Genomic DNA, 25,909 nt, shown 5'->3' with positions numbered 1-25,909 from the left:
TTTTTTGAGAGGTAGAAAGTTGAGTCTGTTTCTCAGAGGTAGTGATTCTATTCTTTCTTTGCTTTCTAATCTACCTTTTTAGCTATGTTTCTATGAGAAGAAAAATTTTCCCATCCTGCCTTTTACTTCCCCTCCCTTCTGCTCCCCCATTGCCAGGCAAGGGTGTGCCCATGAGAAACAACTGCTCTAACATAGGGACATCCCTCATTTGTTGGTAAGAGAACCACTTTCAGGGTAAATTTAATGGTCACCTGTCTCCCCACAAAGCAATAGTCATGTTTTTCTGACCAGTGTGGCCTCTTCAGTACTTAAGAGTGCTGTCTCATGTGTCCCATTTTTGACACAATTTAGCAACTAGTCAACGAGAAACCAGACTTCACCTCATTTGAATCCTGCTGCCTGGCTCCTCTAGACTAACTTCATCATATGTAGAACAGTTCCCAACCAAACTGTGCTCACCTTGATCATGTCACAAAGGATTGAGCTATTCAGGGCAAACTTCACATTATCTTTTTCAGTGCTTGCCTTCACTATGTCCTCTCAACCACAGAACATTCCAAAACTTTGTCCACTTAACCATGTCACCAGAGTTCTCTCCGCTTCTGTGTCCCAGCCATGCGGCACACCCCCAGCCATCTGCCACCTTTTAGATCCTACAGTCTTTTTGGTTCGAGTCCCGAAGAGGGATGTCCACATTGGCCAATATGTAAACTGGCCCTCTCCTGAAGATGAGCACCGCAATTCCAGGACTGCTGTCATCTGCAGCCGCCCCAGGGATATGTGGTGTTTGGGAGCATGGCAAACATCTAGGGTAGGTCTGGAGAGGAGAGCAGCCATACCTCCACTCCCACAAAGGCCCCATCAGCTGTCCCACTGACCCCCTCCCTGCCTTCCCACGCTCGTGCCACGTACAAGGCCTCCCTTCCTTCTGTCCGCTCTGATCATCCTTCCTCCTCACCCCCTTTCCTTCCTCCCTCCCTCCTTCTTTCTTCCTCTCCAGTCTAACAATGTCCCCCAGTCATCTTCTTCCTACACAACCTACCCTGCCTTATGTAAATCTTATGCTAATTAGTTCCTGCTTTTGCTTCTCCAATGGCCTCTTTGAGTCGCAACCATCAGGTCAGGTCAGCCAATCCCTCTCCTAGACCACAGTGTACGGTCAATTTCTCCCTGGAATTCCAAAGTCTGCTCAGTTACCAGCAACTACTGGGCGATACTTGTGGGTAGCAGCCCTGTATCTGTGGCTCTAGTCTCTGTTGTTAGTATAGACCTAATAACACAGAGCCTATCCTCTCTGGAAAGTCCTCAAAGCCCAACCCTTCAGCCTTGGTAATGAACGTGAAGGAACCTTCAGTATCAGGAGCAAGTTAGCCAGCATCCCAGGGCCTTGACCAGCATCCTTCCTGTTCCTTTAGATGGTGAGATCATCAAGTAAGGTACTTTTCTCGGCCCTCAGCTGTTCACAGACCTTAATGCATCGAGGAAAATTAAGTATTAAAAGCAGCCAGCTGCGCTGAACACATCCCCCTGGTTCAATGTGTAAAAATAATCGGAAGCCTACTTTGCGTTCCATTTTCAGAGACTGCCAAGATGTAATTCCTAACAATTAGCTTTATTCAGTTTCTGAAGTATTGACATTTCATTTTATTGCTGAACAGCACTGTTAAAAAGAGCAATTTAAATTGTCTCTTTACCAACCAGGTTAAAAAGCCCTCCCAACCCTAAAAGGCTGGCATAAGTGTCACCTGATTCTGACAGAATGGTATGCAATTTTGCCCGCACTGGTTCAGGAGAGTTTATGTAATACTCATAAAGTCTCCTGAACCTAAACTACCTTTTGCAGTTAGTGATTCTTGAGCTTGTCAACAGCAAACATACACATGAATATGTTGCATAAAGATTAGGAATGACAACATGAGTTTTTGTTTTTTGTTTTTAATACGCAATACCTTTGAAATCCCCCCTGATGTGCTAGAATTGGGGTTCCTGTAGCAGCCAAACTTCTATAACATCTTATTCCATTGTACAAATGTGATATTGAAATATAGAAAACAGTTGAGAGCAACCATGTACTGTTTATAACACAGTTACATGACTGAATTGTAGAAATCAGATACTTGATTAGCTGTCAGTCAGTGCCAAAGCTGTGTCAGCCCCATGGTGAGCTGGTGGCAGTGGGCAAGAGGGGCCAGAGGCAAGGCTCTTCTCACTGTCTGTTCTTAAGGGCTCGCAGAAAAAGCCAAGTCAAAAATACTGACCCAGTGGGGGAGATGGTTCAAACTTATAGGCATTCATCCTGAAACGAATCCATTCTATATGAATGAAATGGAACATTTAACGCCATCTCAAGATACATTCAGAAAACCTAGGTTTAGTAACAGTTTGTCTGTCCTCTATAAAGAGTGTTTCATGTGCACTCCAAAGCTGTGGGAGCAGTCCACTAAACATGCTTTTCTTTCTTCTCTCTTCTTCTCCCCTTCCTCCACAGTGTGTCTCCAAAAGTGAGGTGGAAGAGAGTTAGGTGCACTGGATTTAGAGAGGCCACTTTGGCTCCACAGCATGAGAGAAACATCTACCCAGGAGGCTGCCTCATGCTGGGTTTCAGTCTGAGACAGAAGAGAAGGGGAAGCAGAGCCAGCAGAAAGGACTGGAGGCCAAGCATCCCTGTGAGGATGTGGTACTGAGGACCACTCAAAATGAGCGATGTACAAAGAGGCCGGTGCAGTGAGAAGCTGAGAGTTACAGGAACCGGCTATTTTATCCTAGACAAGAAACAAGTTACAGATATTGAAAGGTGTGTGCAGGCTAGTTTTATGTCAACCTGCCACAGGCTAAAGTCATCTGGGAGGAGGGGACCTCAATTAAGAAAATGCCTCCAATAATAACTTATAACCAATTCTTATTATTTAGAGTGAAATCAAGGTTGGATTTAGGGATGTCTCTCTTTTCCTTTATCTTTCATTCTTAGGTTTGGAGATAGGGGTTGAAAAGAAAGAAGGGGAATATAGAAATATATAGGGAAGATAGAACAAAAAGTAGATGAGTGAATCTATTCCTCAACTTAATGCCTCAACTGTTACTCACAAGGTTATTTTTAATTTACTGGCATAAAATTTTGTATATAGATGCAAAACAAGCTTAATTTTAGATACAGTGGTATAGAATTCAAATGTAAGATTATTATCCACATATACTATATATGTATATATTTCTATTCTGATATGAGGTATTGTACCCATGTAACTCAATTATAAGACAAGGTTTACTTCCAATACTTTGAAAGTGCTATTGCAGACTGTTTAGGATAAGTTAGTTATACAAGTTAATTGTTAGTTGATCAATTCATGGTCATGTCAATTACTAATCTATTTTTATCACAAGAATATATACATCTTAGGTGCAGGTGCAACAGCTAGGTATGATTCTATAGAAAGATAAGGTAAAATAGTTAGATAAGGTCTTCAAAAACCTCAGAGGCATGCAGAATATGGTATTTAAAAATGTTTTATTATTTTAAAGATTCACTGACAATGAGACAGGTTAACTCCTGGCAACACCCAGCCTACTTCAAAGTGGATGATGAGCATCAAAGAACCTCCTTATGGACATGGCTTCAAATGTGGCAAACCAGCCACTGGACAAAATGTCCTCCTTTCAGCCACAAACAGAATTCTGCCTAAAAGGGCAAGCTTGGATACAGGCACTCAATGGCCAAACTCTGCCAAGACAAGTAACCAAGTCCTCAATAGTTCCTGCTTCACAAATATGTCTGCCATATATATTGGGCCAGAAGGCTGAAGATGATGTTCCAACATTATAGAGAGTTTTGGGTGACTATTCAGGTAGCAAACTGTCTCTGTCATCTTCTCATTTGGGAAGCTACTAACCTGCACTCCCAGCATACTCAGGTAAATAATTTTATTCCTTCTCAAGTCTCTGATGGGATTGAAGACCAGATAGTTTAGTTTTACAATTAAGCTTAGTTGTTTAGGGGTTAAGATGTTTTTAGGTCTAAATAGGTGTTTTAAGTTGATAATGATGAGCTATAATAGATATTGATTTACATTCAGAATTTTAGACTCATCAAGCTAGGAAAGATGTTTTCTTCAAGGCTGCTAAATACAAATAGCCAAAACACTAAGAATGTAACATTTATATAATTCCTGATTGTTTTATGGTTCTTCTTGCTGTATGTAGTTTATTTTATATATGTATATGTATATGTATACATATATACTAAACAAATATTTAATAAAAAATAAAACATGAAAAAGGAAATAAAAGAAAATGCCTCCAAAAGAGGTAAGCCTATAGGGAATTTTTTTATTATTGATTGATGGGGGAACAGCCCAGCTTATTGTGGCTTTCTGTGGGTTATGTCAATACAGACACACAGGTTACTTCTCCCATCTATGGACCTATGAGGTGCACACTGCCCATGTGTCAGTGTCATTATTTATGATGGTGCTTGAGTTGCTGAGGCTTTGCGATGGGAGCCTCTCACTATTCTTCTGTGACTCCTGATGTACATCTTATGCTCTGCTGGGTGAGCATGCTGGGCACTGCCAAGGCATTCTCTGTAGACAAAGGTAAAGGGAATTTTTACACATGAATACATAGTGTTTCCTTATGTTTGGTTTTGATTATCCATATATCATCTACCAATCATTTATATGTCAAATATCTATCTGCAATCTATCTATGACATATCACTCACATGTCCAGCTATTGATTTGTGTGTCTCTCAGAAAGGTACCACCATAGATAGATTGCAGATAGGTATATAATAGGATTGATATTAATATCTCCAACTATAATCCAATACAAGAGAGTTGCTTCTGGTTTTGTTTTTACCTTGTCTTAGGGCTTCTATTGCTGTGATGAAAACACCATGACCAAAGAAACACGGAGGGAGGGGGAGGATTTCTATATCATTGTTCATCATCGAAGTCAGGTTTAAGTAGGGCAAGAACCTGGAGGCAGGAAATGACGCAGAGGCCATGGAGGGGTGCTGCTTACTGGCTTGCTCCTCATGGTTTGCTCAGCATGCTTTATTATAGAAGCCAGGACCACCAGACCAGGGATGGTGCCACCACAGAAAGCCATGCATGATGGTACATGGCACTAAGGAGGCTGAGACAGGCCAAGTTCCATGGGTTTTCAAGGGCAACCTGGGCAATGAAGAGAGTATTAGGCTAGCCTGGGCTACCTAGCAAGGGCTAGTTTCAAAACATCAGACGATGGCTGCAAAGACAGCTCAGTGGCTGAGAGCATGCATTGCTCTTTCTGAAAGACTGAGTTTAGTTCCCAGCATTAGGACCTGTAACTGCAGCTCCAGTTACCCTCTGGTCACTGGGAGGTCCAATACTCTCTGACTTCTGAATGTATGTGCATGCACGCAAACACACACACACACACACACACACACACACACACACACACACACACACACCTCAAAATATAAAAAAACAAATTGGTAATCTGATAACCTCCACATGAGACTCATTATCAGTTATACAGGGAGAAGAATACTTTGAGTGAAGAAGCCCGGCACACAGTGACTTACACAATCTGGCATCGGCGCTTTCGGTAGAACAGCGGGAGAGTCCTCTCCTCGGCACATGCTAGGGATCCAGCTATTCACTATGGTACTTGCATTTTATTGGTACTCACAAGGAGCTTCTCTAGAACACAGAGAAGCACCGCTGTGTTCAATTTTACACTGTCATTATGGCCTTTGCAACTACTCAAGCAAAAGGAAGGGTATTAGAACTTTACTTAAAATGCATATGGATAGAGGTGTTTTTAAGGTGATATTCTGGGGTTCCATAAGCAAAAAGGATGTTAAGATTACCCCTCAGGACAACCTCTGGTCCAATGCAGGGCTGGAGCAAGCAGAGGAAACAGATTGTGGAATGCCAGCGGGAGACTGGCTGACGTCAGACAGGAAGACACAGACAATACACAGTCCTGGGTAGAATGGCATGACTATTGAGTCTGCAATCTAGAAACCCACTGGAGCGGGTTATAGGGAAGAGCCCTGCCCCCACAGAGCTCACCACGCACTGAAGAAATAATCACACAAAATTATATAAACTGCCATGACATAAGATTAAGGCAAAAGCAAAGCTAGGTGTGGTGGCACAAACCTGAAACCTCAGAACTTGGAAAAACGAGGCAGGAAAATAATGGATTTGAGATCAGCCTAGGCTATTATACTGAGTGTTAGGGCCCACAAGGGCCACAGGAGATCCGGTCTCAAAAAGGCATAAGACAAAATGTAGAATTCCATGAGCTCCTGAAAGAAGGGGTAGTTTAGGCTGACACAGAATGACAGAGGTAGACTCCAATAACCCTGCAGTCCTGCAGGTCAGAGAAATGCAGACGGAGGGCAGACGTCCTAGGTGGAGAGGTGGACAGGACACGCTTGCTTCACTGTCCACACCACACAGCAATGAGCTACAGGCTATGCACTACCAGCAGTGGTAATCAGAATCCTAAACAGAATCCCTACCACACTGGCTGGGCAGACTGGACCTTGGCCACCTTATGTTCCAACACAGTGGCTCTCCAGGGACAGACTGCTTAAAGATCAACTATGCAGGTTTTTTTCCTTTAAATTTTATGCTCTGGTCTTTGATGACAAATGATTTTGCAAGATGCTATGTGTCAGAAAGTTTTCAAAGAAAAATATTCTTCCATATTTATTCTTTTAAGAGCCATGAGAGCCATGAGACACAGGGTGGTGTTTATTTAATATGCATGGGTGGAAGGAGGACATTTTTAAATGCATGCTTGGAAAGTCACTACTATCTATGTCCCAATAAAGGGGGCGAACTTATAAAATCATCCTTGGGAAGCTTGGAAGGAGGGTTTCAGACTAAAAACTCTCTCAAAGAAAGCTTTCAATAAATTTAAACAGAACCAACCCTAAAAGCAACAGTTTAATATTGGAGACATATATTTTCCAGCTCCATTTGCACCTTTAGCAAAGGATACTAAAAATTCAGTGTAATGTTTAGGAGATGAAATCAAAGATGCCTTTCTTTCATTGAAATCTGTGTATCTATGGAATTCTCTGTTTTCAGACACGATAGGCATTAAGTTAAGAAATCAAAGTAAACAGTCTTGCAAAGCAAAATGAGGGCTTGGAATACACTGATAAATCTATATCTAAGAATTAACAAAGCATATGGATCACACTGCTGTGATTACCAAGTTTTACCAAGAACAATGAAGCTCCTGTATTATGAAAGCTATAATTAAAATATGCAAAAATTTGCTTACTTTCATTTTTGTTAATTTGTTGATTTGCATGTGTTTTGAATATCTTTCCCTGTAGAACAGGGACACAGTAGCATGCTTACGCAATATACAGATAAATATGTAGAGGCACATGGTCAATTCTGTTTTGCTGGTAACATTTCATAGTAAAAACCTGGAGATTACTGGGGAAAGGCAGTGATTTATGGGATTCTCAGAACAAAGCAGGCTATGTTGTCCAGAGGTTGGCGTGATGGATCAGATGGACTGACATGGCCATGGGGTTCCTGGCTCTAAGTGATGGGGGACATCGTGTGAGACAGTAACTTTGCTGTGCTGTGGCCATGACATCAGGGCAGTCTGTGACATATGAGCCAGGTAGGTGAGGAAGGACAAAGCATAACAAATGACAAAGAATCTTTTGTCATGAGCTACTGGATGGGTAGGTGTCCATGTTTCCCAAGACCTGAAGCATCATCGGATGTGATGAGAGCAGGCCATCAGTGGGAGGGAGTGATGGGAGGAGACATAGCCTCCTCAGCATCCTGACCTTTGAGGTGGGTCAGCGCGCAGTTGGGTGCTGACATCCTGGACCTAATCTCTCACAACAGCCCTACTGTGTCTCCTTACCATATTATCTGACGTCATGGCAATTAAGTTACTCTTAGTCACATGGTCCCACTTGCAACCATTCTTTCATCTTCCTAGCTTCCTATAAAATTTCCCTTTGGTGTATTAAACTCAACCGAGGCACTGTATCTCAGCTCCTGGGTAGTGTACCAGGCTCCTCACCCAACTCCAGTCACTGTAGGCTGATTCCATGGGTTATTTACCTATTAATCACTACCACTGATGTCAAATGTGGAATAGGGTGGCTAAAAATCTGAATTACTATTCTCATACTAATGAAGTGATTTGCCTTTAAACCATTCATCCCAACTAGCTGTACACTATTCATTACAGGGTGTGTGGGGTGCAGGGTGCAGGATAGGGTGTGCAGGGTGAAGGGTACAGGAGAGGGTGTGTGGGGTGAGGGGTGCAGGATAGGGTGTGCAGGGTGAGGGGTGCAGGATGAGGGGTGCAGGATGAGGGGTGTAGGATAGGGTGTGCAGGATGAGGGGTGTAGGATAGGGTGTGCAGGGTGAGGGGTGCAGGATGAGGGGTGTAGGATAGGGTGTGCAGGATGAGGGGTGTAGGATAGGGTGTGCAGGATGAGGGGTGTAGGATAGGGTGTGCAGGATGAGGGGTGCAGGATGAGGGGTGTAGGATAGGGTGTGCAGGGTGAGGGGTGCAGGATAGGGTGTGCAGGGTGAGGGGTGCAGGATAGGGTGTGCAGGGTGAGGGGTGCAGGGTGAGGGGTGCAGGATGAGGGGTGTAGGATAGGGTGTGCAGGATGAGGGGTGTAGGATAGGGTGTGCAGGATGAGGGGTGTAGGATAGGGTGTGCAGGATGAGGGGTGTAGGATAGGGTGTGCAGGGTGAGGGGTGCAGGATAGGGTGTGCAGGGTGAGGGGTGCAGGATAGGGTGTGCAGGATGAGGGGTGTAGGATAGGGTGTGCAGGATGAGGGGTGCAGGATAGGGTGTGCAGGATGAGGGGTGTAGGATAGGGTGTGCAGGGTGAGGGGTGCAGGATAGGGTGTGCAGGGTGAGGGGTGTAGGATAGGGTGTGCAGGATGAGGGGTGCAGGATAGGGTGTGCAGGATGAGGGGTGTAGGATAGGGTGTGCAGGGTGAGGGGTGCAGGATAGGGTGTGCAGGGTGAGGGGTGCAGGATAGGGTGTGCAGGGTGAGGGGTGCAGGGTGAGGGGTGCAGGATGAGGGGTGTAGGATAGGGTGTGCAGGATGAGGGGTGTAGGATAGGGTGTGCAGGATGAGGGGTGTAGGATAGGGTGTGCAGGATGAGGGGTGTAGGATAGGGTGTGCAGGATGAGGGGTGCAGGATAGGGTGTGCAGGATGAGGGGTGTAGGATAGGGTGTGCAGGATGAGGGGTGCAGGATAGGGTGTGCAGGGTGAGGGGTGCAGGATAGGGTGTGCAGGATGAGGGGTGTAGGATAGGGTGTGCAGGGTGAGGGGTGCAGGATAGGGTGTGCAGGGTGAGGGGTGCAGGATAGGGTGTGCAGGATGAGGGGTGCAGGATAGGGTGTGCAGGATGAGGGGTGTAGGATAGGGTGTGCAGGGTGAGGGGTGCAGGATAGGGTGTGCAGGGTGAGGGGTGCAGGATAGGGTGTGCAGGGTGAGGGGTGCAGGGTGAGGGGTGCAGGATGAGGGGTATAGGGTAGGGTGTGCAGGATGAGGGGTGTAGGATAGGGTGTGCAGGATGAGGGGTGCAGGATAGGGTGTGCAGGATGAGGGGTATAGGGTAGGGTGTGCAGGATGAGGGGTATAGGGTAGGGTGTGCAGGATGAGGGGTGTAGGATAGGGTGTGCAGGATGAGGGGTGCAGGATAGGGTGTGCAGGATGAGGGGTGCAGGATAGGGTGTGCAGGGTGAGGGGTGCAGGATAGGGTGTGCAGGATGAGGGGTGCAGGATAGGGTGTGCAGGATGAGGGGTGTAGGATAGGGTGTGCAGGATGAGGGGTGCAGGATAGGGTGTGCAGGGTGAGGGGTGTAGGATAGGGTGTGCAGGATGAGGGGTGCAGGATAGGGTGTGCAGGATGAGGGGTGCAGGATAGGGTGTGCAGGGTGAGGGGTGCAGGATAGGGTGTGCAGGATGAGGGGTGCAGGATAGGGTGTGCAGGGTGAGGGGTGCAGGATAGGGTGTGCAGGGTGAGGGGTGCAGGACAGGGTGTGCGAGATGAGGGGTGCAGGAGGAGCGCTGTCTCGCTGCTGCTTGCAGAGGCTCATGAATTCAGCCACAAATTGATATACTACTGGTTCAGAAATATTTTTACAATGTTCCAACTATGCACAGTGACATGCTGAAGAAAATATTCACAAGAACCAGGAAGAAGTATTTTTCCAGCTTCCTTTTCAAAGGAGAAATTGCTTCCAGAAATTTCTCTTAAAAGTGAGTTTTCCAGGGACTGAAGATGGCTCAGAGGTTCAAAGTGCTTGGCTGCTCTCTCAGAGGACCTGGGGAGGCTCAGGGGGTTCCCAGCACCCACACAGAGGCTCACAACCATCCATTTCCAGAGGATCTGATGCCCTCTTTTGGCCTCTGTAGGCACTGTATGCAAATGGCTATACATGCTGGGAAAAATACACCAATACAACAAATGAACAAAGAAATAAATATGATACACATGCTACTAATACATATACACAAAATTAACTTCACTTTCAGCAAACAGTTTTGATGATAGTGTTTAGAAATTTATTTATACATGGATGATTTGTGTCTGTCTGGGCTTTGTAAATTATTTAGTACTACTGGGAATATAGTGTTAATATGGATCATGTTTATTATATAGAGCAATATGTAATCTATGCACCATATAATACAAAACAGTATTAAATATGATGCTATATCAATATCATGCATTATTAGGCATGCTATAAATAAAATTTATAAGATATTATTATATAGAGTTATTTTACATATAATAATCTATATTACATTGTGCCATATACATTGATATGCAATGAAATATGCCCTGTGTACTGTAGTTACGTTATGAAGCACTAGCCCAGAGATGTCTTTCTGTCACGATCTTGAGTTGGGATGGTGGTAAATCACACCTTTGTCTTTTTATGAACAAGTAGAAAGCTTTCAGAGACAATCAGAATACAAATGAATAGTAAAAGTGGATATGCACTTTCTAAAACCAGCAGTGTTTCCCACCCTGTTTTAATGAGGGAAGGCGGCAGAGAGGGTCTAATAAGGCAGAGTGTTCCTGTACACTATGCAGGCGCTCCCAGCTGCCTTTCACAGCCAAATATAGCACCGAGAAATTAGTCCTCAGAAATACTGCCTGCTGCCGGGACTGCTGTGTCTGACAAGAGCAGGGCTGTATTCTCATTACACAGGAAGAGCTGGCAGAGAACAGAGGAAGGAGCAATAGGGGAGGTGTGTGCAGGAAGGGCTAGCATCTCACGTAGAGGCGTCCAAATACATGCACCTGAGCCAGGTGTGCAAGGGACTCTACCTCCCTGGCTGTGGCCCTGCTGGCTTGGAAACTTAGGGAGAACAGTGACTCTGAACATAAGTAGAGACCAAAAATGGCAACTTGAGCTCTGATGCTGTCTCCCCAGTCTCTGGAACAGCCTGGCTGGCAAACACAGGTCATAACTTGCCCATGGAGATGACAGCTGTCCACAGCAGCCACCCACACCATAAGAAAAGGAAGAGGTTCTGTCCAGGCGCAAAGGGAAGTGGAGCTCGCACTCCCACTGGGTCCACATTTGGTACTTATATCCTTATTTATGTCTCAGACAACACAATTTGACCTGTTTTTTTGTGCCCATGTTGCACAGAGCTGTGCAGCAATAAGTTTGTTAGATCTCACTGTGCTTATTTTAAGATGCCTGTATTACAGAAAGTGCTTGGAGAGCAAGACACATTCTGGAAAGTTAAGAAAAGCCAGAGGGAGAGATGCCATATGTACCTCTTTCTCTAGGACTCCGCGGGCAGGGTCTCCCCAGGACTCCGCGGGCTCCAGCACTACTCATCTGAGGTTGATGAAAGCGTACCCAGCTTCCCTCTCTCGCAATAAGCCGCTGCTTAGAGTGGGTGGATTTGTCTGGGCTGACTCTAACATCTTCAGGGCCTTAAATAAAGCTCAGGGAGGCTTGAGTTACCCCAAGTTCCTCCTTCACAGAACTTTTTATCATTCCTGTCGGTTAAGTCTGAAATATGCGCGTGTCATATGCATAACAGAAAACAGAAGCTTCCAGGGAAAAGAGGACAGGTTCACAGATTCTCTTTCCTGTAGACTACACACTTCATCAAACTACCAGTGTCTCTAGAAGGCCACCCTAGGCATGTGACTGGTTTGAGGTATAAACACGCCTGAGCACTTCAGCACACATAGGGCTACCATGCTATTCATGGGTAATATATGGTGACAAGTGGAACACATTTGTGACTGTTCAGAGGCAAAGGACACAGGCAGATAAACCAAGCCTGCTTCTGCCTCATTAAGCCACATCTAGCCAGGAATGAATGAACTGCAGCAAGAACTAAGTAAACCCAGCATAGCACTTATAGACAGTAATTGTATTTGAGATATTATATCCTGGACGCCTGACACTAAGATCACTGATGGTTCCATCTCACCCCGGTCAGGGTGGATGTAATCCAGAAAACAAATGGCACCAAATGCTGGCTGCCTAGGATGTGAGGAAAAGGATCCTTAGGCATTGGAAGTAGGTGTGCAAACTGGTACAGTTGCCCCTTTGGAAATCAGTGTGGAAGTTTCTTCAGAAGCTAAAAACAGAACGACCATATAGGCCACTCTTCATCAAATACCATGCGAATGCCATAACACTCCTACAGCAATATGTACCTGCCTATAGTCACTGGTGCTCTAGTCACTATAGCCAGGAAATGGAATCCTCCCAGATGTTCATCAACTGATAATGGATAATGAAATTGTTGTGCCTATATACAATGAGATTTTATTTAGGTATAAAGGAAAATGAAAGTGAATTCTCAGATAAATGGATGGACCTGGGAAGCACTGAGTGATGAAACCCGGGCCCCACAGGAGAAACATCACACACTCTCGTTTCATTTGTGGCTCTTAGCCTAGAGTTGTTAGGTTTTTCTGTTTAGCTGGGAGTGCCAGCAGAGTCCAGGAAGCTGGAGAGAGAGCAAGGGAAGGGATCTCAGAGAAGGAAAGGAAAAAGTAGAATGCGGGAATGCGGGTGGGAGAGGGAGAGAGGGTGGAAAGGTTTAAGTGGAGACGGAGAAGGTGAAGAAATGAGCAAGAATGTTAACTACAACTATGCAAATACAAAAAGCCAGATGGAAACCTACTCTCTTGTAAGCTATTAAAAAATAGAATTAAAAAGAGTTTGACTTTAAGTGGCCTGGATAAAGCTGTTCTCCAAAGCCATAGGTTATCAAACAAAAGTCCCCGTGCCAGGCGTAGGACACCTTCTTATGAGTCGGTGGTGGCATCATGGTTTTAGTGAGAAATGTCCCACATGGGTTCCTGTAGTGGAACACCTTTTTCCCAAAAGGTGCTGCTGTTTTGGAAGGTCAAAGAGCCTTGCTGGATGAAACATGTCAGTGGGGGCGGGGATTGAGGTGGTAGAGCCTGGCCTCACTTCCTGTTCTCTGTCTCTTGCCTGTGTGTGAACTGTGATTCAAGCTGTTCTGATCCTCAAGTGATGGTCTCATGGCCCTGACTCCACACCTTCCCCACCATGGCAGAACTGTGAGCCAAAAGAAACCCTTTCTTGCCTATGTTGCTTGTTGATTGGGAGCACTTTCAGGACAGCAACAGAAAAGGACCTAATAGAGTCAGGGATTCCTCAGAACACCCCAACAATATAGCCTGCCACCCTTGCTCTTGGCTGCCCACATGAACTACACAGTAAGACCCTATTGCTACAGATGTCACATACTTTAACTGTAGAATACAGAGTCAAACTGGTGCTCAGCTGAAGTGTTCTTTCTGCTGGCTAGTTTCCAACGTGACATACGGTCCTATGCAGGCTAGTGGGGAATACATGTCATTGGTAGTCTAGTCTTACCCAGAGTGAGACCTGCAAGCTACAATAGCAATCTGTCAGGCAAAATGTGCTCAGTGCAATAGTGGCACGGCTGTCATGGCAGTGACCAACCACTGTCTGGTTGGGTTTGAGGACTCAGGAAGAATTCATATTTAGTATTGTACATGTGGACAAAGGTCCAGGGCTGGGGTAGTCAAAGGTCCATGGCTGGGAGGTCATGGGTTCTAGAGGATACCTGCTACTGTTGTTTTGCTACATTAGCTGTCAAGCTGCCTTCTAAATATTTATGAGTATAACACTGATTAGTACTAACCTCAGCCTTGGTCAGAGAAGCTTTTGGCATGAAATGAACAGAGGTCAGTGCATAGATTCCTAACTGGTGAAAGTTCTGGAAATAAGTGACTGGTATGTACTCTCCCTATCTGAACAGGATATCTGTTACCCATTCAGGCTCAGGGACGATCACGGAAGAGTGGGCAGAAAGACTGCAAGAGCCAAGGATGGGGAGGAATGGTGTGGAATGCTATCTTCTACACATGAGATGGATGCTCTACCCACAAACTCACAGCAGCAGTGGGTGTTCACAAGGTGTGGACATTCCATCATAGAGCAGGGAGGGGCTCATAAGCCCCCACCCCCTCTGTGAGGAGCCACAGGCAGTGGGTGGTTGTGAAGAGAAGAGACATATTCCTCTCCTTGGTGGTGTAGCTAGAGAAAAGTTACTTTGCTCAAAAAAATGAAATGCCACCAAGACTCAAGTAAACAACCAACTTAAATATAGCAAGCCATAAACAAAAGAGACAGAAAACTAGGAGGGGATTTTTTGGGTGGGGGGAAGGAGAGGGAGTTATATAGAAATTATTTGTAATGAAATTGTGAAAGAATAAATTTTAAACAGTCTCCTGGAGCATATTTCTCATGTTTAACGTTGATGTAATCATATGTGAGATTCATATAGAGCATTAAGGATGCTTCTCAATACAGCACGACATCCTTAATCACGCTGTTATCCTTGGGTCTATGTGCACGACACCACTAGCATCCTCTCATTTTCAATGCATTGTCAGCCCCATAGCATCCCACAGCAGGTCTCAGAGAGCCCCACCTGCCTATAGTATTCTCCTGAAGGGCAAATGCTATGACTTTTCAATATTCTACTAGGTTCTCTCCAGACTCGGACAAATGCTAAACCCAGCGTGAGCCTTCAAGATGTAAATCCCTGAGGCGGTGAAAAGCGAAGGCCTTCCATACAAAGCATTGAACATTTATAAGTAAAACAGATACAAAATCCCCTGGACCTGTCCTGGATGAGTGTTCAGGAGGAGATGATGGAGCTCCAGATGCAAGAAGGCAGGAGCAGAGCCCAGCCGACTCACAGTCCAGCTTAACTGCAGCTGCACTTCCGTTAACAAGGAAGTTGTGCTACTTCAATTCGTATCCTAGTGCTTTTATTTTAATAAAACCATCTGCTGACTTTTGTTTGTTTTTGTTTGGGGTTTTTGTTTGGAGTGTTTGTTTGTTTGTTTGCTGACAAGGTCTTAGTCTGCATCCCAGGCGGTCCTGGAGTTCAGCATGTATCCTTGGCTGGCCTAAACTCACTCAAGGCAACCTTCCCACTTCCGGTACTCTCACCAGTGAACCTTAAGGAGATCAATACTGACAACTGCACCTAAGTTTGTCAGAGAGGTGGAAACCAAGGCAAAGCGCAGGTATGAATGCGGCATATAAATTCTGAATATTCCAAATTGTGGCTGCTATTTTAACTCTTTCCTTGAGCCAGAGAAGTAACAACTAGACGTTTTCTAGAACAGTCGTGGTGGGTGGCGGAGCAAATGAGCCCCACCCCTGGCCAGTCTTAGGGACTTCAGGCAGCAAAGGCTCATTTCTGGCTCTTCCCGAACACCCAGAAGCCAGCAGAGACTCTATTCCCAGCGGTCATACAGGCCGTGGGCTGTCAGCCTCTCTCCCCACCCCCTCAGAGTGACTGTCTCAAGAGCAAGTGAGATTTCAGGAGGCTCCAGGAACAATTAATTCATCCAATTTGCTCACATCAGTTCTGCCTACACTTGTAGGCCAGCTCTATCACTGTGACTCACAGGCCACAAGGGAAACAGATGCGACCTTCAAGTGTGTCTGAGAGGGGAGGCACTTGGAAGTACCTCACTGGTAATGGTACTGAAGCCTGCCACCTATGCTGGCCAAAAAGCAGGTGCCTCTCTTCTCTGAGATCCCAGTGTGCACATGCTCATGGTGTGCACATGTGCCTGGACACAATCATTAATTGGTTCAAATCAAATATCATACTAAATTTGAAGAAGGAAGAGTTACCTTGTCTCACTGCAGTTAGGATGCCACCCAGTGAACACTAGACAAACCTCCACACTTTGCTGACAAAGATGAGCATATAACTTTAACTAAACCCTGGATGCCTCCTACTCTTGGCTGCAACAAATGCAAATACTCATTCGGGAAGACTCTCCTAGGTGTCTGGGGAGAGAGATCGGTTGGTGAAGTGTTTACTATGCAAGCATAGCGACTCAACTCTGGTCCCAGCACCCACATAACAATCCAGGAGTGGTGGTGTCCCACTACAACCACAGCCCTGGAGAGCTAGAGACAGAGGGACCCATGGGGTTTGCTGTCCAGCTAGTCTAGCCAAATAAGTGTTCTCCAGAGTTAGTGTATTGGTAGGGTTCCATTACATTCAAGAGACACTATGACCAAGGCAACTTTTATAGAGGCTAATATTTAATCGGGGTTGGCTCACAGTTTCAGAGGCTTAGTCCATTATCATGGTGGGAAGCACGGCAGCATGCAGGCAGGCATGGGGCTGGAGAAGAAGCTGAGAGTTCTACATCTTGATCCGAAGGCAGCACAAGAGGGCTACACCAACACTGGGGATACCTTGAGCATATATAAGACCTCCAAGCCCACCTCTACAGTGGCAATACTTCCTCCAACAAGGCCACCCCTACTCCAATACGGTCACACACCTCCTAACACTTCCTATGGGCCAAGCATTCAAACACATGAGTCTGTGAGGGCCATTCCTATTCAAACCAGCCCAGTCAGTGAGACACTGTCCCCCAAATGAGGTGGAGAGAGACTGAGGAATATATCGGATATCTTATGCGCATGTGCGTGCGCGCGCACGCACACACACAGACACACACACACACACACACACACACACACACACACACCTGAGAAGTCTTAGGACCATGATATAGCATGTCTGTCGTCTAACTTCAGCTGCTCAGCGTTAACTCTGTTAGTATCACAGTAGGAGAAAATGGCAAAGAGATTTAAAAATTATATTACCCTATACTGTCTGCCCCCTGTAACATGTTAGAAATCAAAGTAAAAACTACAACATCAAACACACAATCTGAAGATGGAAATGAGATGGCCAAAGAGGGAGAGAGAATAGTACGGAGAGAGGGAAGGAGGGAATCAGGCAGAGATGAGAAGAAAAACAAGAGAAAAAAAAGAGAGCACCTATATTAAGAATTGTGTGTGATGAGCCTAGAGGACCCTATTAGGATATGCCCAAATGGCTCCCATATGCCCACAGGGAGTGACACCAATAGGAGGTGTGTTGTAGGAGGTATGGCCTTGTTGGAGGAAGTGTGGCCTTGTTGTAGGAGGTGTGGCCTTGTTGGAGGAAGTATGTCACTGGAGTGGGCTTGGAGGTCTCAGAAGCTCAAGCCAGGCCTAATGGCTCACTATGTCCTCCTGATACCTGCAAACCCAGATGTAGAACTCACAGCTACCTCTCCAGCACCCTGTCTGCCTGCATGCCGCCATGCTTCCTACCATGATGATAATAGACAATAATGGACTAACCCTCTGAAGTGTAAGCCACACCCCATTAAACGCTATGGCCAATGGTGTCTCCTCACAGTAAATAAGAGCCATAACTAAGACACTAAGATCTGGAAACCTCATGGAATATTGCTTGCACAGTGAGTGGCACCCAAGTGGTAGCCACCCCATAGGGACATGAGCTACTTCATTAACCTTTCCGTGACGTTAGCTTTCCCATGATTCATTTTCTTCTCCACTGTCTTTAGCCAATGCAACCCATCATTTTAATACCCTCAAAAACTTCAACCCCTTGCCTCTTCAACAGAATCTGCCACCATGGGATTAGTCTAGCTACATGGGCCTCCACCTTCAGCTCCAGCTCCTGCAGCGAGGTTCTTGCCCCAGTTTCACTTTATTTCTGTGGTTGGCTTCCTGTACAAATATTAATGAAGACATTTATCTACACTTACAACCTCCATTGTCATATAGTTACTATCCCCAAATGATCCCCCCACTGTTTCTCCCATACATCTAGGCATGTAGTCTCATCTTTTATACTTAAATTAGCTCCTTGGACCAATTAAATTAGCCCTTATGGGGTGGCTGCTACTTGGGTGCCACTCACTGTGCAAACATCATTCCATGGGATTTTCAGAACACAGTGAGTGTCTTAGTTAGGGTTCTATTGCTGTGAACAGATATGAAGACCATGGCAACTCTTATAAAGGAAAACATTTAATTCAGGCTGACTTAGAGTTAAGAAGTTCAGTTAAATTAAGCACATGAGTTATTGACCAATAACTATATGTCAAAATGAAATGATCCTATCTTTCTCATCTGTTCAATATTTTTTAGTTTCTTGTGCTCTTTTCCATGGTAGGCACCCCCACTGAAGTTAGAATCATGGCCCTTACTTTCTGTTTTGTTTTTACTTGTTTTGGCTTTTTCTTTTTAGCATTCAAACCAAGAGGTAGCCAAAGTCTTTTCCTTCTAGCCGCAGACACCAGGTATTTTTTGGAATAAATGCTTTCATCGCTGCCTCACTACCATGAAAGACTTGTCATCTCATGTTCCTGGGCCGATCCTTCCCAGCTGAGCTCTCATCTGCCTCTTCAAACTCACCTTTATCACTCTTGTTAAAACATTCATTCCACCTCCCCAGAATCCTTCAGTGACCCCCGAGGCTTTTAGGATAGAGCCAAAGCTGTGGTAAAATGGGACATTAGGCCTCATGTGTGAGAAATCACTTCTCCCGCAGGAGATGCTGATAAGCTTCTATTTTGCACAACTCCCCAGTCTCAAACCAGAAGTCTTCTTTAGTTGTCTATTTCTGGACCTGACAAAGAGCCCCTAAGTTATTTCATGGAAAGGGTCCCTGCAACTCTGAGCAAAATACAGAGATCAGTAATGCCACTGTGTGTCCAGAGGAAGACCATTTCTCCCCCACCTAGTCAAGGGACACCTCATGGTCCTGGGGCCAGGTCACAGTCTTTCATGGGTCTAGAGCATTAGACGCCCCAGAATCTGGCTATTTCCTTAAATAACTCATCAAAGTGTGGGGAGGGTCTCAAATTCACACAGTATTTTTTAGAGATTAAGGAAATAGTATTTGTAAAATTGTTTGCCTCGCCATCCATTCACAGTGGCCCTCTTCTGCAAGACCTGACAGAACTGTCATTCCATACGGTGACACCACTGCTGCCTACCCCATAGGGACTGAAACTCAGGGCCACACAGAAGTCACAGCTCTGACACTAGGATGTAAACAGTAAGTGACTAAGCAATGTCTGGGTTGGGGCTCATTCTTGCCTGCTTGGTTCCTTCTCTGGGTGTTGTGAGCACATCTTACTTTTATTCCACCTGCCTTGGGTATCAGTAATACTACATTACACCCTGTAGTGAGACACTACTCGTTTCCCGAATGGAAGCATGTCCTCATACAGGACAGTACACGGCTTATAGAGAAGCTAAGTGGTTCCTCCTAATGCTTACTGTTAAACGCTATCCACCTTCTATTGGAACTTTAAAAATAACAACAACAACAGAAAAGCAAACAATTTTCAGACATGCATGTGTCTCCAAGAAAAAAATATTTGAGCTTGTCACTGCCTTCCTTGAGAAACGCAGAGCAAGCACAGTTCTGCACAGTGCTTTTGAATCACTGTCACATTTTACAACCAGTCGCTTCCTCCTCAAGCACTTCAGATGGGTTTGCTGCACCAACATGCTCACTTCGGGATGCTAGGGAAAACAACAGTTTTCTTTACTTCCAAACCTCTTAATTCCATTAAACCAACTCTCCAGTGGAAACAGCATATGGTTTAACATTTTAAATGACATAAGCCTTCGTATAAAGTTATCTATATATGTTCATAGTTTACCAAGATGGCTCAGCCATATTTCAAAATATCAATAGAATGCTGGGAACTTGCTTGTTGAACTCAATCTGCTCATTCTAACTGGGGGAGGTGTGAGTCGCAGGGCTCTGGGCCCATATTTTGGTTTTGCTGTGGTCATACCCTTCATGAAGCTATTTCAAAATTTAAGCAATTTATTGTCTTCTCATTGTGATAGTTAAGCATTACTTGTTACTTGGTTCCTGATGCCCACATTAGTCACATGATGTTTTCTTTTCCTTTCCTCCAACACTCTCTACTGAATTTGTGATCCTTTTCTGCATTTCCCTAAATTGCATCATAAATCAGAAAATGCACATCTGCTCAAACTAAAACTCATTTTTCATGGTTTCAACTAGAGCTGCTGTGGCTTCCACTGTCTCTGGCCACAGCCTTCCTCACGTGACTCTCTACAGATGCTGGTTCCAGAAAGCGCATGCCACTCAGAACACTGGGTAGCAGTCCAAAGGTCTGTGGTAAGGGGGAAAACGAGCTTCTTCCTTTAACCTTTTTCGTGGTGAATTAGTATGAAAACATGCTCACACTTTCAGCTAAGAGCCAAGGAAATCCTTTATAAATGGGCAGGTGACTGCACTGTCCACATATAACAAACCCATTTAGTAAAAAAAATACAAGTTTCATTGAAAAGACAAGGTCATAGCCTGCACTCTATCTCCATAAATTCCAATACAGAAGCCAAAACCCTCCAGGTAACTGAATCTGGAAACAGGGCTTTTCAAAAGCTATTAATGGGGGTGGGGGGGTGGAGAAAAGAAAGAAAAAAAGAAAGAGAGAGAGAAAGAAAGAACCAAAGCTCAAATCCAGTAACACTGGTGTTCTCTCAAGAAAAGAAGAGGTGCTTGCCTGCCTCTTTCTCCATCAGTGGGCACAGAGAAAAGGCTGGGTGAAGATACAGTAAAACAGAGACAATGTGCACACCAGGGAGAGAGGCCTCACCACAGACCATGCCTGCCAGGACCTTCTTCTTAGAGTTAGTGGCTTGCAGAGCAGTGAGGAAATAGTGGTCTTACTGTCCTTTGTTCTGATATCCTTGAACACAACTGTAGTGGCTATGCCATTGCCCTGGAGAAGTGCACGTCAGCTTGTCCCATTGCAAAACACCAGGACAAAGATTCCAAACTTAAACACATACTCTGCAGCAACTTCATCAATTCTATAAAGATTTAAAATTCTCCATCCCCGTGTTATGCCTCAGTGGCATCTAAACCTTATATCTGTGATCACAGCAGTACTAATACGTATGTATGTATGTATGTGTGTATGTGTGTGTATATATGTATATATGTAACAACACACACAAACACATTTGTCACACAGTAATATTTTCCAGTTAAAGTTCAAGCTCTAACAAATGACAGTGTGTGATAGATTTATGTGTGCCAATATTTCAATGCAGTTTAAAGCACTTTTATTTAAACACTTGAGTTGTTTCTTCTTTTTTAACTGTTATCTAAAGTGTTTCTTTACTACAACTTCTTATGCCTGAAAATTTCAAGATTCAGAAAAGTATACGTGAAGTTAGAATAAACATCTCCCTCCCCCCCAATCCCATCCACACCCCCAAGCCCAGGGTTTAGGGGATTCATTCAGGCCCCACTGAAAAGAGGACTCTGACCCAATTTAACACACTGAGATTATGTCTTGCTGACTTTCTCACAATAAAAACATTTTGGCTTATGATATAACTGAGATACAGATGAAATCCCAACTGGCCAATATGGTACCATAGGGTGTAGCACTGGGTAACGCACATCCTTGCTTGTTATCATAAGCACCTCATGTATCAATAAATGCTATATGGCTTGATGTGTTTCAAAAACAATAAAGACAAAATTTGTAAAAAAAAAAAAATCAAATTCACTATTTATCTTATTCCCTTTCTTTTGGATAGACATTTAAAGAGGGTGTGCTTGTAACAACCAAAGATTTGAGACCAGTGCATTCGGGCCTATGAACTGCAGACAGTGACATGGGCAGGACAGCTGGAGGAAGGCAGCTGACAAGCATGTGACTCCCCTAAACAATTAGCAAGGTTGAAAAGTCCCACCAGAAAAAAACTTCATTTAAAAAAACTCCAATCAGTAAACATTCTGGAAATATGAATACAAAATCAAAATTGAATATCCAAGGAATAAAGTTTCAGCACCAACAGTTCCATTTTAAAATTCTAAAAATTTCATGTATCAAAATTCTCAAGATCATGTTTTGTTGTATAACAGGTAGAATTCGGAAAAGTTCTGAAGAAAAGAGTCATAGTGTACAATGTGTGTGTGTGTGTGTGTGTGTGTATCCAAGTGTGAATATGTACACATCTATATAGATATAAGAAAAAGGAAATAACTTGTCAAAGTAAAATGAGTCACTCTTCTATACATCGCTCATTATTCCTCCAATGATACACTGATCCAATTTCCCCAATCCTATGAAACTGAATTTAGGACTTTTTATATGCTGGGCAAGAGCTGAACCATGGAGGTACATTCCAGCCCCAACTGCTTTCTTTCTGTTATGAAATAGACTCTGCTTTGTGCCACTGAACAAAAGGAAGAAAGGACAGGAAAGAAAAACACACAATTAACAAAATATGTGAAATTACATATTTTTCATTACCAATAAACCTAAGGTCTAACATAGCTGCTGGCACAATAATAAGTACTTCACCCCATATGAAATTTGTTATTGCTCCATGCAGCAGATTCTATGCTAGCGCTAATACTAAGAGTTTGAATTTCTAAGTATTTTTTAAAAGGATGTAAAACCAACCCTTTCCTCGCTGCCGTCTCCGCGCACCCTCATCCTTACCTCTTCCTTCGTCTTCTTAGATATCACCCGCAGCCAGTCTCCTATCATGCTGAGAACAGCCGCAAAGTAAGCCAGGCCCACCAGGATCCAGAACCACACCACAGGCTTGTAGAAGTCCAGATATTCAATGTCGGACCCACCTGCACGAGAAAAGCGAAGTCAGACACCGAGACTACAGCACACTCACCGGGTGAGCCAAGGCTTCAGGGCAGAAACCCATTCGCCTTCTCCACTGACCCAGGCTCTTCCTTCACAGATTTCTTGTATTCCCTTACACCATTCTCAGGCTTTCAAGGGCAAGTTCAAGAAGTGCTTCTGAAGGGTGCTTCCTTGCCTTTCCAGGTCATGATGAGTGTCAGTGTTTGCTGTTTCTTTTGTCTCTTATGACCATCTGTCTCTCCCAACTCAACTGTTCCACGTATACTAAATTACTCTCTACTCCCACTGAGAAAGTATGAATCAGAGACTGCACTTCCACACCTCGCAGAGGACCGGGTGCCTCAGCTGCTGGAGAGTCTGTGCCATCCAAGGGATCTGAACAGGAAGTGGGTAACTCTGGATATGCTACTTTAGGGTCATAAGTAGGATGAACTGGTACCAAGCTCAAGGCAGGGCAGCTGTTGTCTGTGGAGAACCAGTGTCTTTACAGGCAATGCCTCCATCTTTATCTCTGAGGAAATCCCATGATGTCATCAATTTAAGCCCTATGTTTCCAGAAGGAATAGGCAGAAAAGTGCTTTTGCTTAAGTGGAATCTGCGTGCTGCCACCACTGTACTGTGGGGACCTGCTGTGCACATTTCCATGTCGTTCTGTTCAGCACACAGTAACAGAGGAGGTTACAAAGCACCAAACATGGAAACCTTAACTTATCCATCCAAATAAGTAGTCAAGGCCGTGTCATAAGAAATGCAGCTTTAACCTGAGAACTCACACACAGATGGGAGACGCCTGGTGTATGAAGTGCTTGTCCTGGAGCTCAGATCCCCAGAACCCATAGGAAGGCTACATGTGACAGCTCACCTCTGTAACCCCGGGCTCCCTCCCTGAGGTGGGCTATAGCAACAAGAAGATGCTCAGAATGTGTAGCCTGGAGTATGCATTAGTGAACAGGGTGGAAGCTGAGAACTGACATCCGAGTTTGCTCTTTGACATACATGTGCACGTACACACACACACACACACACACACACACACACACACACACACAATTTGCACAGCAAAGAAAGCCTCACATAGACAAGTGCTCGCACTAGGTTGCAGGGCAGATGTTATGCAGTTCTGTAGAACACAGAGGGAGGGAGAAGGCAGAGGGGACTTTCAAGGGATGTGTATCAAGGTGTTGTGAGAATGTACGCTCTCTTCAGAAGACTCTTGGAGTGGGTCAGGCAGCATATGGATGGGGGCCAGAGAGTGGTCAAGGCTAAGCGAGGAACCTAGGAGAAATGGGGAGGGGGTGCAGGATGATAAAGACTGGCTCCTAACTCAGCAGGAACTGGGCTATGTTCATGGCTGTGTGCTTGATCCAAAAGGTTCTTAGTGGCTGAGTGGGGAGGGGTGGCCCAAGACATACTCCGATGTGGGAGCAGCTGGGGAATTGCTGTGTTGAGTGAGGGCAGACATGGGGGAGGGAAACACGGAGAAGCTGGACTGGGGACTGATGAGACAAGGGGGACAGGATCGTTTCTGATGGCCACAGTCCCTGACTTAGGAGATGGGCAGTAACTGAATGAGGGATAGGACACTGACTAAAACCAATACAAACAGTTTAAGTTGGGACTTGACAGGCCAGACATGGTTAGAGAACAGCATGGGACATCACCCAGACGATTTCTTACATGTAGGCCTAATGCATTGTGGGGCAGAGCAGGGGGCAAGCACCATAGGGCCAGCTGCATGGACACTGGGGATATGCAAAACTTCAAGTCATGAGTAGGAGAAAACAAATGTATGCTATGTTCAGATATAAAACATTAACGGAACATTTCCCTAAATACATCAGACTTTGGAGGCTCAACAAGATTTTTGAGTGTTAAAGGAGCAAGATACAGGAGAGGAGGGTTCTAGCAGGTAAATTGTGAATAGACACACAGCCTGATATCACCCTAGAGTACACTGTAAGATGCCGTCTAAGGTGGGCCACAGAAAATTTCATTTTCCTAATGTTTCCACTTCACTAAAATCAAGATGACTTCCTTCCCTGTACTTTCTCTGTCACACCAAAAAGAGAGAGAAAAAGGGAAAAGAAACAAAAACTGCAACTTTATCCAATTAGACCTTCCCTAACACAGAGACCCACAGACACACTGACTTCAGGGCAGCGCACAGGCTAGAGATGGCCTTTTATGCCTTTCTTATAAACAGGATGTTACAGGTGGAATATGGGAAGTTAGCGTAATCACCAGATGGCCTAGATTTGGGTAAAACGTTTAACCCAGAAGCTTTAGTGACTCTAACCCATGAAAAACATTTTTTTCCACTTTCTTCATTATGACTCTTAAGATGAAATGGTGGCATCTATGACTCTTAAGATGAAATGGTGGCATCTAGATGACCCTTGTCAGACAACTATCCATGCTGCTCTGTTCCCTAACCTAAGACTTAGGAGCTGGTTTGCACATTAATCAGCTCATTTGATGCAAAAGTCTCCCCTAAGTTAGTATATCTGTAATGTTAAGATAACTTGATTTGCCAGGAGTGGTGGTCCATGCCTTTTTCCCCAGCACTCCGGAGGCAGAGGCAAGCAGATCTCCGTAAGTTCAAGGCCAGTCTGGTCTACATAGTTACACAGGACTGTTTACACAGACAGACCCTGCCTCAAACAAACAATAATAGTAATGAAAATCACTTGATTTAAGGGGTGCATTTTCAAATGAGAAAACTATTTTACTCATTTTATTTTCAATTGCATGTATGTGCGTATAAGCATACACGTATGTGCACATGTGTGCAGGTGCCTGCTGAGGCCAGAAGGGGGTGTCAGGTCCCCTGGAGTGAACAGCAGC

General features: G+C 44.7%; 1 protein-coding gene across 6 annotated transcripts in view; it reads right to left on the bottom strand.

Moving 5' to 3' along the window:
* KCNK2 (potassium two pore domain channel subfamily K member 2) overlaps positions 1–25,909 on the bottom strand; it is a 186,641-nt gene that overhangs the window by 12,779 nt on the left and 147,953 nt on the right. For all 6 annotated transcript variants that reach the window (XM_084773396.1, XM_084773395.1, XM_084773397.1 and 3 more), the window contains one exon: positions 22,907–23,046. In XM_084773396.1, coding sequence (XP_084629522.1) covers positions 22,907–23,046 — 140 coding nt within the window. The remainder of the gene's footprint in view (positions 1–22,906; positions 23,047–25,909) is intronic.

This window comes from Acomys minous, assembly GCF_964271855.1.
Source record: "Acomys minous genome assembly, chromosome: 1".
NCBI classification, from domain to species: Eukaryota; Metazoa; Chordata; class Mammalia; order Rodentia; family Muridae; genus Acomys; species Acomys minous.
The sequence above is the reverse complement of the archived record's forward strand: the minus strand, read 5'-3'. Positions and strand labels throughout refer to the sequence as shown.